The sequence below is a fragment of the Cervus elaphus genome, chromosome X (assembly GCF_910594005.1).
Source record: "Cervus elaphus chromosome X, mCerEla1.1, whole genome shotgun sequence".
Taxonomy (NCBI): Eukaryota; Metazoa; Chordata; class Mammalia; order Artiodactyla; family Cervidae; genus Cervus; species Cervus elaphus.
In genome coordinates, this window is record NC_057848.1 from 156,149,527 (window position 1) to 156,170,648 (window position 21,122).

Below are 21,122 nucleotides of genomic sequence, written 5' to 3' on the forward strand. Positions count from 1 at the left end.
TTCATAGTTTGTTGAGAGCTTGCATCATGTAATTTGAGAACGTTTTAATTCAGTGTGTCTCAGATAGTTATTATCACAACATATTTAGAAATCAGACAAAATATCAGCCCAGGGAATCCTTGGGTCACAATTTTCAACTTAGAGTTGGAAGATGCTGTCAAATGTCACGTAGAACATCCTTTTACTCCAAAGTTTAACTTCCTGACTCTCATTTTGTCCCCAGTGCCTTTTCTTGCCATGTGTTTAAATTGTTTTTTAATTGAGATGTCGCGTACTTACAAGTGAAGTGCATACAGTGTGTTAAGTGTACCAGCACCCCAAGCAGGTGCCCCATGCCCCTTCCTAGTCATTAAACCGATTCCCAGTGGTAGTTATTTTTATTTCTATCATCAATAGTTAGTTTTGCCTGTTCTTAAACTTCAAATAAATAAAATCATAAAGTAGGTACTCTTCTTTCTCACTTCTTTCTCTGTGATTTCAGCCATGTTGTATTAGTTCATCTTTTTTTTTTCACTTTGTAGTGTTCCAGTGTGAATATATGTGACAGTTTATCTGTTCTAGCGAACATTTGAATTATTTCCAATTTGGAGCCATTATCATCAAAACTGCTGTGAACACCTTTGTGCATGCCTTTCGGTGAACATATTCATTGATTTCTGTACAGTATGTACTTATTAATGGAGTTACTGGATTATGGGGGAGGTTTATATTCAGCTTTGGTGGATACCGCCAGTACTTTTCCAAAGTGGTCATATCAATTTATACTCCCACCAGTTATGTATGAGGGTTCCAGTTGTTCCATGTTCTCAACATTTGACCCTGTTTTTTCAATGTTATTCTGTTGAGTGCATACCATATGTTTCCTAAGAAGCCTGACTTATCATGTTTCCCAGCTTTCAAAGATGAGAAGAAGTGGAGATGGGAGTGTTAGAGAGAAGAACATTTTAATGTTTTGTAGAAATTACCTTAAAGTCTGCAATATTCTTCCCTGCTACCCTAAGAGAGAATACTGAATACAGACCTTCTGAGGCAAGTCACTTGTATGCAAAGAAACAACTACACAAGTTTAGGGAGTGGCTGATGTGGCGCAGCCAGCATTTGTGAGGAAGATCTATGGGTTAGAGTTGATATTAAGCTTAGTCGACATGAGCAGAATGCTGAGGTGGTCTTGTGCATTTCCTTCTCACCCTGCCCTTGTGCAGGACCTTATTTGTCACTAAGGGCTGGAGTGTTGGCAGCTTGGGAGGTGATGGCCCCGCTATCCTTCGTGCTCATGCTCAGGTGCTCAGTTGTGTCACAACTCTTTTATGACCCCATATGGACTATAGCCCGCCAGGCTCCTCTGTCCATGCATTTCCTAGGCAAGAATACTGGAGTGGGTTGCCATTTCCTCCTCCAGGGGACTTTCCTGACCCAAGGATCAAGCCCATGTCTCCTGTTTAGCAGACAGATTCTTTATCACTGAGCCACCTAGCAAGCCCCACCCCCCACCCCCGGCAATATCCTCAGTGCTGATTAAATCAGCCCTGAAACACTTGTCTCAGGGCGACTTGAAGAAGAATATAACACAGGGATACCTTTGAGGAATTACCAGTTAATGAAATGATTTATAAACAAGTACTAGGGGAAACACTGAGGGCACAAGAAGGAAAGACTTACAAGGACAAGATAGAATTATGTGTTGGGTTGGCCAAAAAGTTTCTTCCAGTTTTTTTTTTTTTTTTTCCCCATGAGATGCTATGGAAAAGCCTGAACAAATTGTTTGGCCAACCCAATACCTATCTAATGGGCAGTTATGCACAAAAGAGACTAATTCTAAGCAGTCTGTCAATGGGACCCCCATAAAAGTAGTCTTAGTTCAATATAAGTGAAGCATTTCTCATCGAGTTCACTGAAGTATGGGTTGCCTTGTGAGGTAATGAGTTCTCTGACACTGGGGGTATTCAAGTTATCAATGAGCCACCCAGTTGGTGGGGATGCTGCATAGAGGGGATTCCCATATCATATGGATATTTAAACTAGATTAGATAGCCATGTCAGAAAAGTACCATGTCAGTTCAAGGGGTAGAGTGATTGCTCTATAACTTGTAAAAGCTTGGTTTATATTTAATCACAGTTTAATGTAATAAGGCTAAGTTTGAGGTAAGGAATAGGAACGATCATAGTTAACAGCATCTTTGTGATGTTTGGTGTTCTAGGTTTTGCTCTTTGGTCAAAGAGATGATAACCAATGGAGTGGGCAGCACAGTGGAGCTGGAGGGAGAGACTGATGGGGATACCTTAGAGGTGAGTTGCAGAAGACCTAGAACGTGGAAAAAGTTATTTGTTGTGCTTTTGATACTTAAAGAAAATGTCCCATTTTTGGTGTGAAAGTTGTTTGTGTGTATTTTTAAGTAATCATTCATGAACAAGCTAGCAACCACTATTCATGACTGTCAGAGATTAAATTTAATGCATCTCTATAGAAAAACCTCATTACTTTGGGACCCCATCAACCAGAATGTGTAAGAAAAATCTGACATGGACTAGACTAAAATTCCCTTTGGCGTACAACTGAAAGAAAAGCTTTTTCTATGCTAATTAGTAATATTTGTAAAACCACAAGAGAAATAGTTGGACAACTAGAAGCAGACTTTAATTATATCTACTGCATATATTAAATATAATGATATTAATGTTCAGAAATTAATGTTAATTTCTTAATATTAAGAAAATAATATTCTGAAAGGATCATCGTAAGCTTTTTTTGGACAGCATAGTGATGGTTCACAGATACAACACCACTACACATGTGTTTAAATCCTGCACAATTTGTCAGACTTACCACTAATTCAGGTCCATGTAATTTAGTGAGTTTTAATTATAGTTTCAAGTGAGCTGAAATTAGTTCTTTGAGGTTTCTTTCAGAAAATATCAAAGGGATTCATTTTCATAATTGAGTCAGGTACTCGAATTCTTAGCTTAGAATCAAAGTTAGTTGTAAAAACGAACTGAGTGATGCCCTTTGAAGGTAACAAATGTGGGGGCAGAGGAAGGTGGGAGATAAAAGCCTGTTATGAATGTCTGGTTGTCTGGCTGATGTCTGGTTAAATCAGACAGTGTTGGGACCCACTAGTAATTGTAATTGTCGTGCACATCCCTAGACATGGATGGGAAGGGACATGTATGCATGTCCCATGCACTTCTGTAAGGAGGCATGGTGGGGCGTAGAAAATAACAGAAAGAATGCCTGACTACTTCTGCTTTAAATAAATATTGCTCAGCCTGGAGTTCCATTTGTTTTTATCACTGAGAAGAATGAACTGGAATGAAGCTGTACAATTTTTTGTTAACTTTATTTTTTTGGCTGCACCACGTGGCATGTGGGATCTTGGTTCCCCAACCAGGGATTGAATCCATGCCCCTGGAAGTGGAAGCACGGAGCCCTAACCACTGGACCACCAGCAAAGTCCCATAGGTTTTTTATAATAAGATTGGGGGAATAAAAGAGCAATACCAATGACAGGTGGAATTTTGCAGTATGTGTTTAGTGCTAGATCTGTACCTCTAAAAGCAGGGGTGGGGCAGCATGTGTACTTTGTATGAAATCAATTTTAGTTTTATTTGCCTTCAGTTCTTTTCTGGACTATATAGTAAGTGGTTGCTTTCCTGACAAGTTGATAGAGATCATGCAGGAAGGCACCTGTTTGTGGTACTCAACATGCTTAGAAGCATTTTTATTTTATTTGTCTTTTTAAAAAAATTTAATTTTTTCTTGGAGTATAGTTGCTTAGAAGTATTTTTTAAATTGCAGCATTAAAGTGGGGAGAGATCTCCAACAGGTCGGCCCACCAAGTTACACATGAGCTATAGTTGTAAATTTCTTGTATTTCATTTCATAAAACCATATTATGAATATATGAGTAACTGAGAACTCTACTCCTTGCAAGTAATTATTTAGTGAAAAATACTTAAGAAATGTAACCTGCCTGGTACTCACATAATGTTATTTGTAAATTTTTTTAAAATTGCAGGACAACGTGTGGGCTTTTTTATCTCATTGTTTTTTCTTCTATAGTATGAGTATGACCATGATGTGAAAGGTGAGAGAGTAGTGCTGGGGAAGGGCACATATGGAGTCGTGTACGCTGGCAGAGATCTGAGCAATCAAGTGCGAATAGCCATCAAAGAAATTCCAGAGAGAGACAGCAGGCAAGTCGGGGTGGGCCTTCTCCAGCTGCCACCTCCATACCCCAGGTCCCATGTGCCCCACTGATGGTGCAGAGGAGGGAGTAAGGATGAAAGCTTTCTGTCATCAAAAAATTTCTATTTTTTTTCTCATAAGGGTGATCTGCTTTTGTGCTCTGCATATTGTAAATAGATCAAGAAAATGGAACAACTTCACTTACAGGCATGTGGATCGCAGAGTCACATTTTAAAAGAAGACTGTAGTTGTTTTCCCCACCCATCAGGTAGAAATGAACATTTTTACATTGATATTTGTTTGCCAATATTTTAAAATGTGACTCAGTGCCTTAGTTCCCATTGTAACAATTTTAAATGGCTATTATGTATTCAGATGTATCATTGCAGAAAATGTGGTAAAAAGAAATTTGTTTTTTTGCAATACAGACTTTTTTCTATACCCTGCCTTTCAACCTCATCCATAGATTTTAGAGTATTTTTTTAACCACTAGTACTAGCAATTTATTTCTCATACTTTTAGAGTGTTAACTAAATGTTTATTCCATTTAAAATTCATGCGTCTCCTAATTCTAAATAAGAACGTGTTGACTGTCAAATGTTTTTGTAGAGAACATACACAATAATGACTGTAGTATAAGAAACAATAGCTCCCTGTTCCACAGGCATGCTCTGACCATGTCTGCAATGTTGCCTTCAGTGATGGACGCTGATGGATATATGCAAATATCCCTACAGCCAGGGGCTCAGTAAATTATTTGGGATAGATTAGAAGTGATTTCTAGCTGCTGTAGAACCCTTCATTGGGCTTCCCTGGTAGCTCAGTGGTAAAGAATCCATCTGCAATGCAGGAGACTCAGGTTTGATCCTAGGTCAGGAAGATCCCCTGGAGGAGGAAATGGCAACCCACTCCAGTATTCTTGCCTGGAGAAATCCATGAACAGAGGAGCCTGGAGGGCTACAGTCCGTGGGATCATAAAGAGTTGGACATGACTGAGTGACTAAATGACTACAAGACTCTTCATCATTTATTCTTTTATTTATTCATGTGTTCATCCATTCATTTTTAATGGGATTGAGCATTATGATATTTGAATTATAAGGCAGGATCTGAAATGAACTCGTCCACCTTCTAAGGCTAAGAAGGTTAAATGACTTCTCCAAGGACATGAAGAAACAAGACTAGGATCCAGTGTCTTGAATTCCTCGTCCAGTATTCTGTCTCTTATTTTCACGATGGATGGGGTGTTGCAGTTGTTTGTTGGGAGAAGCTGCTGGCATGAACAAATGGTCTGCTGTGACTTGACTGTAAGATGTAGGGCACTGGGGAGCTCTTGGGATGAGGCAGACAGTTTTAAAGATGTAGTCTGACCTGGGTTTGAAGGTCCTTGTGTGCCGTCTTAAGCAGTGTGGTTTCTGTTGAATATTTATTTATTTCTCTGGCTGCATCAGGTCTTCGTTGGGGCTTGTGGGGTCCTGTGCGCTGTGGCTTTGGATGTGGCATGTGGGCTCCAGAGAGCACAGGTTCAACAGTTACAGCCTGCAGGCCCAGTTGCCCCGCAGCATGTGGGATCCTAGTTCCCCGACCAGGGATCAAACTCACCTCCCCTGCATTGGAAGGCAGATTCTCAACCACTGGACCATGAGGGAAGTCCCCAGCACTGAAGTCTTTAAGTGGACTTTGTGAAGGGAAGTAATATGATGAGGTGTGTGTTTTAGGAAGGAGGATTGTGGCAGCTAGAGAACAGACCAAGAAGGCCAGAGGCTGAGGCTGGGAGGGCCATTAGGTGACTATTGCTGGAGTGAGTCTGCAGAGTAAGACTGGAACAGACGGGAAGCCGAGTAGTCTCCTGGGAGTCCGGGGAGAGAACATTCCTGGAAAGAAGGGATGGCCGGCAGCAGAGCAGGTACTGGCAGGGCACGATGTGGACCCCAAGCCCCAGGGAGCTGGCAGATGACACTAGCTTTGTTTTTGCTCCCAGGTACTCCCAGCCTCTGCACGAGGAGATCGCCCTGCACAAGTACCTCAAGCACCGCAACATCGTCCAGTACCTAGGCTCCGTGTCTGAGGACGGCTACATCAAGATATTTATGGAGCAGGTGCCTGGGGGTGAGTGCTTGCTGGTCTTCTGGTCTCACACCATGAAAATCACTGACAAAAATAAAACACAAACGCCATTATCCATCCTGCCATTAAAAAGTGACAGATGTGTTAGGTGTGGGAGGACTTTTGTTTCCCCGAGGAGTCAGATGCAGATTTTGCAGTGTCACATAAATAGTCCAGCCCTGATCTGGTGGTTCAGTCATCAAATATTCATTGAGGATCTGCTGCATGCCAGCTACTGGGCCAAGCACTAGAGACGTAGAGATGAATAAAGCATAGTCTCTGGCTTTGAGGCCTTCACAGCCTAGGAGTTGAAATATGCTTTGGAGGAGAGGGAACAGAGATGTTTTTAATGACATTGCAAAATAACATGTTGACTGTAAAAGTGAACACCAGTGCTTGATCCACAAAGTCCCCGAAAACTGGCAGTAGTATGCGGGGGTAGGAGTCCCACCCATCTGGAGCCCACCGTCTAGTTTGGGTTGGTCCTTCCATCTGCCAGCTGTGTGACCTCAATTTTCTGTGAATAAATGAATTTTAAAATAAAAGTGTTAATAAGTACTACAATAATTGGAGTAGTAATAGTTATGGGAGTCATGACACTATCTCAGTGGCTTGTCGGATTGGGTAAGTGAGGTAATGAATGTAAGGCTTTCTACCACACAGAGAGCAAGAACTCAGTAAGTGCTCATTTTAAGAAAATAATGATAAAATTAATAATAATTTGAATGCACATGTAAAAACTTAATCTTGAAATCTGTATTCCATCGTTCATTCAACCCATAGTTATTAACAGCCTGTCATTACATTAAAAGCCTAATTATCTTAAGAGCCAGGCAGTTCAGTCACTCAGTCGTGTCTGACTCTTTGTGACCCCATGGACTGCAGCACGCCAGGCCTCCCTGTCCATCACAAACTCCCGGAGTTTACTCAAACTCATGTCCATTGAGTCGGTGATGCCATCCAGCCATCTCATCCTCTGTCGTCCCCTTCTCCTCCTGCCTTCAACCTTTCCAAGCATCAGGGTCTTTTCCAATGAGTCAGTTCTTCACATCAGGTGACCTAAGTATTGGAGTTTCAGCTTCAGCATCGGTCCTTCCAATGAATATTCAGGACTGATTTCCTTTAGGATGGACTGGTTGGATCTCCTTGCAGTCCAAGGGGCTCTCAAGAGTCTTCTCTGACACTGTAGTTCAAAAGCATCAATTCTTCGGGGCTCAGCTTTCTTTACAGTCCAACTCTCACATCCATACATGATTACTGGAAAAGCCATAGCTTTGACTAGATGGACCTTTGTTGGCCAAGTAATGTCTCTGCTTTTTAATATGCTGTCTAGGTTGGTCATAACTTTTCTTCCAAGTAGCAAGCGTCTTTTAATTTCATGGCTGCAGTCACCATCTGCAGTGATTTTGGAGCTCCCCAAAATAAAGTCTGTCACTGTTTCCACTGTTTCCCCATCTATTTGCCATGAAGTGATGGGACCAGATGCCATGATCTTAGTTTTCTGAATGTTGAGGTTTAAGCCAACTTTTTCACTCTCCTCTTTCACTTTCATCAAGAGGTTCCGTAGTTCTATTCACTTTCTGCCATGAGGGTGGTATCATCTGCATATCTGAGGTTATTGATATTTCTCCCGGCAATCTTGATTCCAGCTTGTGCTTCATCCAGCCCAGCATTTCTCATGATGTACTCTGCATATAAGTTAAATAAGCAGGGTGACAATATACAGCTTTGACATACTCCTTTCCCAATTTGGAACCAGTCTGTTGTTTCATGTCCAGTTCTAACTGTTGCTTCCTGACCTGCCTACAGATTTCTCAGGAGGCAGGTCAGGTGGTCTGGTATTCCCATCTCTTTAAGAATTTTCCAGAGTTTGTTGTGATCCACACAGTCAAAGACTTTGGCATAGTCAATAAAGCAGAAGTAAATGTTTCTCGGAAACTCTCTTGCTTTTTCGATGATCCAATGGATGATGGCAATTTGATCTCTGGTTCTTCTGCCTTTTCTAAATCCAGCTTGACCATCAGAATAAGACCCAATTTCCCCCTCAGTCAGTCTCTCCCATCAGGAAGCTTCCATAAGCCTCATACCCTTCTCCATCAGCGGACAGACATACTGAAAACCACAATCACAGTAAACTAACCAATCTGATTGCTCAGACCACAGCCTTGTCTAACTCAGTGAAACTATGAGCCATGCCATTTAGGGCCACCCAGGACGGACAGATCATGGTTGAGAGTTCTGACAAAACGTGGTCCAGTGGAGAACGGAATGGCAAACCACTTCAGTATTCTTGCCTTGAGAACCCCATGAACAGTACGAAAAGGCTAGATTTTGAGGGTTACATTTAAGATGAAGTGCAGTCTCATCTTCCCTCAAGCTGCTCATAGTCTAAGCAGAGAATCCAAATTGGTGTTCCAGGTATAAGATCTGAGGATGACCACAGAGTTGGAGATAGGTGTGTACCCACCCTTCTGCAGACAGAGAAACTGAGGCATAGCACCGCACTGTGTAAGGGAGACGAGCTGATGCCAAGGGCTTGGGCAGTGAGCTCAGAAACACAGGGTCAGAAGGTGGTGAAGGGAGGTTTTCTTCTGGCCCCAAGGTTCAGTGTTTCATAGTGTAATAGGGGTGTAATATTAAGACAGTCCTGTCCCTGGGACCTGGCCTTGGGAGCTTCTCACACTGAGCACCGAGAGCCCCAGCCTCCTGTGATCCCAGTCCCAGTCTCCCTCAGGGGCCCTTCACTCTGCTCCTGCCCACCTCTGATTTCAGGGTGAGATGTTGGCGCAGGACCTACAGTGTCAGGCCAGCCCTCCAAGTTCAGAGAGCACTGCCACATTCTCCTCCCAACTCCCTGCAGCTGAACAGAGCTAAGCCCCAAGGTGGCCTGGCTGAGTTTCAGGGGTCACCAGGGGTTCCTTCCCACCCTCCACCTCTGGTCAGCCTCACGGGCTGGGTCTCGTCCAGTCCCTTCTCTGCTTGCGCATCTGGAAACAGGCCCTAGAGAGGGAGGAAAGACTGTGCACTTAGGCCAGATACAGTGATGTGGGCGTGAGGGCTTCCATCAGGTTAGAAACAGAACATTTTATTTCCCTGAACCTGTATACTTGAATCTTCATCACCCTAAGGAGCTTTCTTCTGTGTCTGTTTCCAGGAAGCCTTTCAGCTCTTCTGCGATCAAAGTGGGGGCCGATGAAGGAGCCCACCATCAAATTCTATACCAAGCAGATCCTGGAAGGCCTCAAATACCTGCACGAAAACCAGATTGTGCACAGAGACATCAAGGTACTTGCTTGTCTGAGCCTCCGGGGTGTCGCTTTGCATCTCAGATCATGAGAGCTGTGGGCACTGTCAGAGAGGGTGGATTGAGCAGAATCTTGTCTTCCTAGAGATGCATGACCCTTGGTTAAGACCCAAGTCACTTTTACCTGAGTTTGTTGAACTCTGTCTTTAAGCATTTGATCTTCCTTTTCCAAAGGGTGATAATGTTCTGGTGAACACCTATAGTGGAGTGGTGAAGATCTCTGATTTCGGCACCTCAAAACGTCTTGCAGGAGTGAATCCGTGTACGGAGACTTTTGCTGGTAAGCAGAACAATGCTTGCTGGGGGGTGGCCATCCTGGAGTCAGGCTGCTGGAGCCGCAGTCCTTTGGGAGTTACTTACCGAGCACCTGAGTGCAGCTGGTAGTTGAAGTGGACTGTGTGTTGTCCCCAACTTCAGAGTGTTTGAGCTCTGTCAGGATGACAAGCTCAGCCATTTGCAGCAACCAGATTGCCTTACTTTCCTCTTTGTCTGCCAAGGTTGAATAGGTGTAGCCCTCTGCTTGAGGTTTTCCAACAAAATGGCAGCATCTTTTTTAAGTTAATAGCACATTATTCAGAATCGTGAGTGATTCTGAGTAACGGTACCCTTCAGACAACTTATGAGGACATCTTATTGGTCCTTTTTAAAACTGGCCTGTTACTTTAGGGAATTCTGGCACCTCGTGCATTGATATGATGATTTTTCCAAGGGCAGTTGATTCTTCTGGGGAATATGGTATTCTTAGCGGATTTGAACACTTATGTTTTCTTTGCTGTGTGTCAGTGATGGAATCGATTAAGTGTTGCGAGGAACTGGATTCAAAGAGTGGTATAAACCTGTCAGCTAGCTTTCCATTTACCTAACCAGTGAGTAGAATGATGCTCAAAAGCTGCCTACGGCTTTTTGTTATTCCCACTTAAAAGCAAAACAGAAACTTTGATCCTTGAAAAGAAGTACTGATTTTGAATAAGTAAAGGTTTATGGTCCCCAAAGGCGTAATGAAAGGATCACAAAGCTCTTGTTTGATGGAATTATGAAAGAGCACTTACAATATTATCAGTTCAGTCACTCAGTCATGTCTGACTCTTTGTGACCCCATGGACTGCAGCACGCCAGGCTTCCCTGTTCATCACTAACTCCCAGAGCTTGCTCAAACTCATGTCCATCGAGTCGGTGATACCATCCAACCATCTCATCCTCTATCAATATTATACAATATTAAAGCTCCAGTATAAGCTATGAAAGGCAGATGACTGTGTTCTATCCCTATAACATCAAACTGTACAGTAGACAGACTTTGCCTTAGTTTTGGTGAATAATGTCTCAGTTTTGACAGACTTTTCTTTAACAAGAGAGTTGTTGTGTGTCAGCCACTGGACGCCCACAGTGGAGACTCATTCTCTATCTGAAGAGAACTTCTATGCGTCAGAAGTGACTTCTCAGTTGTAACACCAAGGGAGGTACATGCACCTCAAAATGGGGAACTTTTGAAGACCCCACCAGAATCTCCCAAGAAGTATATTGAATTTTCATTCATTTTTTTCTGATAATTATACTTATATATGTATATGTATGTGTATATATATATGCATATTGACATGTATATATCAGAGAGTATGTATGTATGCATGTATGACTGGCATATTTTTTTTACTAGCCTAATTGAAAATGACTTTTTTTTTTTTCCTTTTCTTTGGAAGCCACCAGTTAGCTTGGTAATATATAGCAAGAAGGGCTCTGATAGGGCAAGAAGTTATTTAAAGACTTAAAACCCCCAACAATTTATCTCAAAATTACCATCCCCAAGGAGAAAAAAATTCATAAAGAAAACACATGTATAATTCATTATAGCATATCACATTTTCCCAAGTAATTGGCTTGAGGCAGGAATTTTGCATTGCAAAATAATGCAGGGGTGTTTGGGGGATAATAAAGAAGGGGTCTCATTTGGGGTAGGAAATTCCCCTGCATATAATTACTCTTTGCAAAACAGAGCGGTTCTGTAAAGGAATCTCGACAGCCTGGTGCCACAGTCCTATTGGGTGCAGGGGGACATGGTGAGGCGTTTCCACACAAATGCCCAGAGGTTTTTGGAACCTGGAAGGAGAGACAGAGGTTTCACACGACCTTATGGCCTGAAGTGCTCCCCTCCGGTGTTCCTCTGAAGGCTTTTAACCGTAGCTATAAACCAGCTATAACAGGAGGAAGGGCCATTATGACCAGGGTCAGCCCCCTTCACTTTTGGTTTTGCAACAGTTTTATTGAGGTTTAACTCACATATCACTAATGTACCCATTAAAAGTGCACATTACAATTGTTTCTGGTAAATTTTCCAAGTTGTGCGGCCATTGCTGCAAAGCAATTTTTGAGTATTGTCATCACCCCTAAAAAGGTGCCACCTTACAGTCAACCCCAGCCCACCACCGACCTATTCTGTCTTTGTTTATGTAGATTTTCCCACTCTGGAGATTTCTTATAGACAGAAAGATACAGTATGTGGTCCCTTGTACCCAGCTTCTTATGCTTCACAGAATCTTTTTGATTTTCACCCGTGCTGTAGCATGCATCGGTACTTCATTCCTTCTCTGGCTGGATAGTATTCCATCGTATGGATAGACCACATTTTGGTTTGCTTTGTTTTGATTTGTGGCTGCATTGGTTCTTCCTTGCAGCAGGCTTTCTTTAGTTTTGGCATGCAGGCTTCTCTTGCTGCAGCACTCAGGCTATAAAGTGTGTGGGCTCAGTAGTTGCAGCATGTGGGATCTCAGTCCCCTGACCAGGATCGAACCTACATTCCCTGCATTGGAAGGTGGATTCTTAACCACTGGGACCACCAAGGAAGTCCCTAGACCACCTTTTGTTTATCCATCTACCAGTTAATGGTCATTGAATTGTTTCCTCTTTTTGGCTGTTGTGAACAATACCGCTGTAAACATTCAGATACAAACCTCTGTGTGGAGATGCATTTTCATTCCTCTCTGCTGGATACCCAGGAGTGGAACTTAGGACAGGAAGTCTCTCCTGATCTCTGGCTGTGAACAGCCTTGGTTCAAAGTCTGGCTCAACCACTTGCTAGCTCTGTGACCTTGGACATGTTACTTAACCTCTCTGTGTCTGAAGTTTCTTCATAAGTAAAACAGAGATGCTCAAAATACTTACCTCAGAGGGTTTTTATGTGGATTAAATTTATTGATATTGGAATGAAGCACTTTAACCACTACCTGGCTCATAGCAAGTGAGGCTGAAGTCTGTGTTAATGAAATAAACGCTCATTTACACTTAGAGCTGGCAGGAGCCTTTGAGAGAATTAGGTTTATGTGCATAACTAACGTGTTGAATCTGTTGGACTCAAAAGAGGTAATTTTAATTTTTGTTTCCCATGGTCTCTTATATCCCGGTCCTTTCCTGTGACTTTTCCAGCCATTCTTAGCTAACAGAAAGAAAGGCCTAATGACACTTGGAGAAGCAAATGCAGTCCAAATCCATTCACTGGAAGGGTTCTGGCTGATACCCAGGCATGTCTTGTTTAATTGTGCTTTGCTTGGCTGCACTTCACAGATACTGCGTTTGTTTGTTTGTTTGTTTTTAACAAATTGAAGGTTTGTGGCAACCTTGCATCGTTAGATGATGGTGAGCATTTTTTAGTGATCAAGGATTATTTAATTAAGGTCCGTACATTGTTTTGTTAGATATGATGCTTTGTTGTTGCTGTTTAGTTGCTCAGTCACGTCTGATTCTTTGAGACCTCATGGATCATAGCCCGCCAGGCTTCTCTGTACATGGAATTCTCCAGGCAAGAATACTGTAGTGGGTTGTCATTTCCTTCTCCAGGGGATCTTCCTGACCCAGGGATCAAGCCTGTGTCTCTTGCTGAGCCGTCAGGGAAGCCCCAATACAATGCAACTGCACAGTTAATTGACTATAGTATAGTGTGAACATAGCTTTTCCATGTGCTCAGAAGGCAAAAAGCTCCTGTGACTCACTGTATTGAGATACTCTCTTGATTGTGGTAGTCTGGAATCGAACCTGCAGAATCTCAGGGTCTGCCTGAGCTCATCCGCACGCTGGTCCCCATGCACAGGGCAGACTCTTCGCCCCTGTCCCTGCTGGTCTGTGGCAGGGCTGCAGGGGTCAGGGTGTCGGCCTAGACTCCCTCCCTCACCTCCTTCCCTTCTCCGCGGCTGTGGGCAGGAGAAAGGGACAGGAAACGTTTTCACTTGATGGGCCCTGTTCTAAGTGGCTGCCTGTGCTCTGGGCCTGGCTGATGGTTGCTGCTAACTCTTTGCTGCCGGCTCCCTCTAAATATAACTCCAGAGTCCTCAGCATGGGCCTGTCCTTCAGCTGACTGTCCCCTGTCCCCTCACCCTGATCTGTTTGTTACCCTAACTACCTCTCTGTCTTTTTCTACTGAGGGAAGCAGGCCCTGGAAGGCTGTCTTTGAGCAGGATTCCCTTTAAAAAGACCCTCAAGCAATATGTCTACAACGAGTTCTACATCTAGTGTCCAGGATTTATGTGCCTTTTACCTGCTGTTAAGAGGGTGTGGTGATCTCCCCCAACCATATGGTCCCTGCTCCGCTGCTCTCAGCTGCTTTTGCGCCCATGAGAACCAGTTCTCTGTGCAGTGTCTGCAGGAGACATGTACGTACGGGGCTCTGAGTGGGCCCTATGAGGAGCCCTCACAGGATCTGGGTGTGGAGCTTGTGGTGGCCCATCCCTCCAGGCCCATCTGTTGGGCAGGACAGCTGGGTAACCCTGGAAAGGGTTGTACTGGAAACTGGAAAGCTGTACCTTACTTCTCTTTTCACTACTTCATTAATATTAAGTTTTGAAATGTTGGGCTCTAACACTGTCCAGGGGCTTCTAGAAGATGCTGACATGTGTGGCCTCCTTTCAGGTGCACTTGTCTTGAGTGGATTTTGAGTTGCTTGAGTCGCCATGGCCCCACACCCTTCTGGGGACAGCCCTTCCCCACTTATGTAATGGGACAGCATAGACCTCCCAGCACCACTCTCTCCAAAAAAGTCACTTTCAACCCCCATCCCCACCCCCAGAAGAAGGTTTCTGTGGGTCCCCTGGTCACCTTCTTTTGCACCCATGTAGGTACCTGAGGGATCATAGGAAGCCCCCTAAGAGAGCCAGATGTAAGGTGAGCAAAATTTCCAGGATTGCTCCATTCATTTGCTCCACCATGGCATCTTCACTTGGTTTTCTCCACAAAAGCCAGCCTGTGGTACAGCTCATGGACACCCACAACATGCATGCTGTCCAAAGATGGTCCCTTGACTCTTAGAAACAGTTATGTGGACCCATCTCTGTGTCACTGCTGGCTGTGACTGGGTGGTTCCCTATGAACACAGTAATAAGTAAAACAGAGCACCCAGTTTTCTATTACTGCCCTAGGCCTTCCAGTTATATGAGAAGAAGTTCCATTATGGCTTTGAGAATTCTTGCATCAGCTGCTGTTAATCAGGCAGCTTTCTCTTCAGTTGTGCTTCTCCTGGATCCATTACTTTGATCAGCAGTGTCATGGTGTGTAGCTCTAAATTTGAAGACCAAAGACTTGGGCTCTAGCTTGAACAATTTCCCTAGCTTCTCTGAGCCTCAGTTTCCTCATATATAAAATGGGAATAACAGTACATCACACCTCTTCTGAGAGTCCTTAATGGAGTTGTGGGAGTCAGATAGCCAATGCTACACGGAGATGCTTTGTAGCACGCTTTTGTAGCATGCCATTGAGTGCTAACTGGAAGTCAGATGTTGTGGCCAGAGCCTCCAAGATGGCCTCCAGTCATCCTTACCTCCTGGTATTCACAGCCTATTATTCTCCTCCCTTGGATCACTGCCTGGACTTAGTGACTTGCTTCTAATGAATAGATTAGAATAGAGTGGTGGTGTGTGACCTGGAGGCTAGGTCAGAAAAGGCAGTCTGGCATTTCTCTTGCTTTCTCTTGGATTATACACTCTGGGGGAAGCCATATTTTAAGCCACCCTATGGAGGATTGTAGGTGGTGAGAAACCAAAGCCTCTTCCCAACCCCCACTTGAGCTTGGAAGTAGATCCTTGAGCTCCAGTCTAGCCTTCAGATGACTGCAGCTCCAGCCAAAACTTTGGCTGCAGCCTAATGAAGGACCCTGGGCCAGATCTACCCAGCCCAGTTGTTCATAGATTCAAATCCTTAGAAACTGTGTGAGATCATAACTGTTTTATTTATTTATTTATTTATTTTTTTATAACTGCTGTTTTAAACTGCCAACCTTTGGGGTAATTTATTATTTTTTTCCTAGCATGAGATGTGGTTTTTTTTGGAGCATAATTGATTTACAGTATTTGGGAGTATAATTGATTTATAATATTGATTACAATGTTAGTTTCAAGTATACAGCAAAGTGAATCAGTTTCACATATACATATATCCACTCTTTTCTTTAGATTCTTTTCCCATATAGACTATTAAAGAGTAATGAGTAGAGTTCCCTGTGCTGTACAGAAGGTCCTTATTAGTTATTTATTTTGTATATAGTAATGTATATATGTCAATCCCAATCTCCAAATTTATCCCTCCCCCACTTCCCCCTGGTAATCATAAGTTTGTTTTTTACTTCTGTTTTGTAAATAAGTTCATTTGCACCTCTGTTTTTAATTCTACGTGTAAGTGATATCATATGATACTTGTCTTTCTCTGACTTACTTCACTCAGTATGACAATCTCTGGGTCCATCCGTGTTGCTACAAATGGCATTATTTCATTCTTTCTATGGCTGAGTAATATTCCACTGTGTGTATGTAACATCTGCTTTATCCATGTCTCTGTTGATGGACATTTAGGTTGCTTCCATGTCCTGGCTATTGTAAATAGCTCTGCAGTGAACATTGGGGTGCATATATCTTTTTGAATTATGGTTTTCTTTGGGTATATGCCCTGAAATGGGATTGCTGAATCATATGGTAGTTCTATGTTTAGTTTTTAAGGAACCTCCATACTGTTCTCCATAGTGACTGCAGCAATTTACATTCCCAAAAACAGTGTAGGAGGGTTCCTTTTTCTCCACTTCTTCTCCAGCATTTATTTATTGTATGTAGATTTTTTATTATGGTCGTTCTGCCTGGCGTAAGGTGATACCTCGTTGTAGTTTTAATTTGCATTTCTCTAATAATTAGTGAAGTTGAGCATCTTTTCATGTGCCTTTTGACCATTCACATGACTTCTTTGGTGAAATGTCTGTTTGAATCTTCTGTCCATTTTTTATAGAATTTTTTTAAATATTGAGCTGTTTGCATATTTTGGAGATTAATCCTTTGCCAGTTGCTTTGTTTGCAAATATTTTCTCCCATTCTGAGGGTTGTCTTTTTGTTTATGGTTTCCTTTGCTGTGCAAAAGTTTTTGAGTGCAATTTGTTTGTTTTTATTTTCAATACTCTAGGAGGTGAATCAAGAACGATTTTGCTACAATTTATGTTAAAGAGTCTTCTGCCTGTTTTCCTCTAAGAGTTTTATAGTGTCCAGCCTTACATTTATGTCTGTAATCAATTTTGAGTTTTTTTGTGTGTATATGGTATTAGGGAGTATTCTAGTTTCACTCTTTTACATGTAGCTGTCCAGTTTTCCCAGCACCACTTATTGAAGAGGCTGTCTTTTCTCCATTGTATATTGTTGCCTCCTTTGTCAAAGATAAGATGACCATAGGTGCATGGGTTTCTCTCTGGACTTTCTATCTTGTTCCACTGGTCTATATTTCTGCTTCTGTGCCAGTACCATACTGGCTCTATTACTGTAGCTTTGCACTATACTCTGAAGGCAGGGAGTGTGATTTCTCCAGCTCTGTTTTTCTTTGGGATAGTTTAGTACATAGCAATAAATAACTGATATGGATGTCATTGTGAAGTCCCTGTCTTTAGAAACAGTGATGTTCACTATGGTTCCATATAAAGAAAATCTCCAAATTCAGCAGGAAGCTGAAGACTAATCCTCCAATTGTGAAACCATTATACTAAGGACAGTTGTTTAGTTGAGGTCAATAAGCCATTGCAGTTTGGTTTAGTACTATTTTCTACTGCTTCATAACTTTCTAAGTTTATTCTCTTGCTCTTTTAAGAATTAACTTTAAACGATTGTGTTAGTCAGGACCCAGGCAGGAAAATTGAAATCACCACAGTTATTTTTGGGCTTCCCAGTGGCGCTGGTGGTAAAGAATGTGCCTGCCCATACAAGAGATGCAAGTTCAATCCCTGTGTTGGGAAGATCCCCTGGAGAAGGAAGTGGCAACTTAACTCCAGTATTCTTGCCTGGAGAATCCCTTGGACAGAGGAGCCTGGCAGGCTACAGTCTATGAGGTCACAAAGAGTCGGACACGACAGCACAGATGTGCACATGAAGTTATTTCTAGAGAGAATTTAGTTGAAAGAACTGTTTACTGATAACTCAGTCAGAAAGCAGCCTCCATCCCTAGGGCTTGAGGAAACAGAGGAGAGTAGAATTCAAAGCTTTCCACTGGGGGTGCTAACTGGGCTGTAGCACATAACTCTGAAGGGACGAGATGAGGCTGGTTCTGAAAGTGTGGAGGGACAAAAAAAAAAAGCTGGTAATGAGCCAACCACTGCTACTGCAACCAACTGAGTGAAAGTTGCTAACCTTTCCTTCCTGTCACTTGCACACAGGCGCACTGTTGCCTCCACACCCTCCCAAGCTGCCGGGAGCAACAGGCAGAGCAGAAATGTGGTTTGCACAGTCCCAGACCCAGTGTAGCAGAGCTGAGAGATAACAGCTTGATAAACAGCACAGTGTCACGGCTCTCCTAAGTTAATGAATTACTGGTTAATTAGAAGGCACATCGCCTGCAGAGGCCTCGCTCTGTGTTGTTCACTGTAGTAGGAGCTTGTAGGGGATGTTGTGTCACTGGAGGTTCCCTTCCTGGGACTCTGAGGTTTCCTATCACTGCAGCCACTGCTACGAGCCTCCATCTTGCCCAACCCTGCTGCCAACTGAACACTTCCCCACCAGGCTTTCTGCTCAGGAGACCAAAGCCATTATTTTTGCCCTGCTAATCTCTTGCACTCACTGATACAGCCCAATTTATGTTTAACTTTAAATTAGGAAGAATCAAATAAAATCTAAAAAAATTCTTTTAATTTACATTTATTTCTTCAGTCTCAGCAGCCACATTTCAAGAGCTCAACAGTCATATGTGGCTAGTGGCGACCATCTTGAATTCACAGAATAGAGCATTTCCATTATTGCGGAACATCCTATTGGTCAGAGCTGTCCTAGAGCCTTTTAACTGCTCACAGGAAAGAAAAATGCTGATAAGACATTGGATGTTCAAGAGGAAGATGTAGTAGGTGGCATCTCCAAACTTACTTTAACCAATGAGCCCTTTGTCCTCATTGATCAAGACTCAGGAAGCCTATTTCGGTTGTTTGACTTTTTGTTATTGGAGGATAATTGTTTTTCAATGTTGTCTTAGTTTCTGCTGTACACCATGGATCAGCCATGTGTATACATATATCCCCCACTCTCGGACCTCCCACCCACCTCCCTCCCACCCCTCTAGGACATCACAGAGCACCAGGCTGAACACCCTGTATACCAGCTTCCCACTAGCTGTCTGTTTTACACATGGTAGTTTATATATGTCAATTTTAATCTCACAACTCATCCCACCCTCCCTTTCCCACCCTGTGTCCATATGTGCTTTCTCTAAATCTGCATCTCTCTTCCTGCCCTGCAAATAGGTTCATCTGTACCATTTTTTCTAGATTTCACCATAGTTAGTGTTAACCACTTAATCGTGTCCGACTCTTTGTGACCCCATAGACTCTAGCCCACCAGGCTCCTCTCTCCATGGAATTCTCCAGGCAAGAATACTGGAGTGGCCTGCCATTCCTTTCTCCAGAGGATCTTCCCAATTCAGGAATCGAACCCAGGTCTCCTGCATTGCAAGCAGATTCTTTACCATCTGAGCCACTAGGGAAGCCACATGCATGTGTTAATATGTGATATTTGTTGTTCTCTGTCTGGCTTACTCAGTATGATCATCTGTAGGTGCATCCATGTTGCCACAAGTGATATTATTTCATTCTTTTTAATGGCTGAGTAATGTTCCATTGTATAGATGTACCATATCTTCTTATCCATTCCTCTGTTGATGGACATCTTGGTTGCCTCCATGTCCTGGCTATTGTAAATAGTGCTGCAGTGAACATTGGGGTGTACACGTATCTTTTTGCATTATGGTTTTCTCAGGGTATATGCCAGGAGTGGGATTGCTGGGTCATATGGTTGTGATCCTGAGGCAGGCACTGGAATTTCTTGGTGCGTCAATGTTCTCGATTCACCCTTTGGTCAATATCACCTCCAAGTTGCTTGTTTATTATAAATGTCTTTGCCAGCACACAGCATCTGCTGCTGCTTCCACACTCCCCTCTCCTCTGCTCAGGATTAGTTTCAAGGAAAAGCAAAGATTTTCCTCTTAGAGCCCTTGATTGACCTCGCTGCCCCCTCTCTCCGACAAGCCCTCCTCCTCCCTGATCACCGCTTTCCCTGTGGCAGCCTCTGGTGGCTCCTGATCCAGAGGAGAAAGTCCAAAGCCAGCGGTTTCATGGCACACACAGCGCACCATGCAGGCTGCACCCAGGCGGCTGCCTCCTTCATTCTTCCTACCCCCTCCCCGTGGCCTGTGTCAGACAGAGCTCCTGGATTCACTGTGTGCTTCCCACCCATGCATGGGCTTTGACTCGAGCCCTTCCCCATGCCTGAAACTCCTCCTGCTTTGGCCACTCAGTCAAGCCTCATGGAAGGAATCTACTTCACTGGCGGCCGCAGCCAGCACCTGTTTGGATCGGCCACCGTGTTCCTGGCCAGGTCGTACTTTCCCCACCTACTGCAGCCAGTGACCAAGCACGGTGGAGGTACTAGAACCGACGTGGCGCTCTTCCAGTGGGCACCTTTGGGTCAGGGCTTCCTGGGCGGCCTGGCTAAGCTGTCTCGGAACTCTTCTGCCATCAGAGACTGCCCCCTCCCCTTTATCCTTCACTCACCTTCTCACAGGAAGTCTCTTGTATGTCTAATTCTGACTTGGTATGTATTCTCAGACACCCAAATTGACACAGCTAGAGCTTCCCCTGACTCGAACCAGGCAGAATAAGGCACTTCTGCCTGTGTTCTCAGCGCCTTCTGTGTACACCTGTTAATCTCTGTGTGTGCTCAGCCATGTCTGACTCTTTGCAGCCCCATGGATTGTAGCCCACCAGGCTCCTCTGTGCATGGAATTTTCCAGGCAAGAATACTGGAGTGGGTTGCCATTTCCTTCTCCAGGGGATTTTCCTGACCCAGAGGTTGAACCCGTGTCTCCTGCATTGCAGGCAGATTCTTTACCACTGCGCCACCTGGGAAGCACTGACTATATCCTCCATCACACTGCCGCCCTGCTCAGCACACCATCATCATGCCTGTCTCCTCTAGACAGGTCAGGCCCCGAGGGTCTCACACTCCAATCCCTCTGTCTGTGCGGCACTCTCAGATGTGTTGACTG

The 21,122-nt window shown here is 43.6% G+C and overlaps 1 protein-coding gene across 1 annotated transcript in view; it reads left to right on the forward strand.

The window, feature by feature from the left end:
* Positions 1 to 21,122, forward strand: part of MAP3K15 (mitogen-activated protein kinase kinase kinase 15) — a 138,915-nt gene that overhangs the window by 109,073 nt on the left and 8,720 nt on the right. Inside the window, exons 14-18 of the mRNA XM_043896895.1 lie at positions 2,199 to 2,286; positions 4,058 to 4,191; positions 6,165 to 6,292; positions 9,444 to 9,574; positions 9,768 to 9,873. Of these exons, the coding sequence (XP_043752830.1) occupies positions 2,199 to 2,286; positions 4,058 to 4,191; positions 6,165 to 6,292; positions 9,444 to 9,574; positions 9,768 to 9,873 (587 nt within the window). The remainder of the gene's footprint in view (positions 1 to 2,198; positions 2,287 to 4,057; positions 4,192 to 6,164; positions 6,293 to 9,443; positions 9,575 to 9,767; positions 9,874 to 21,122) is intronic.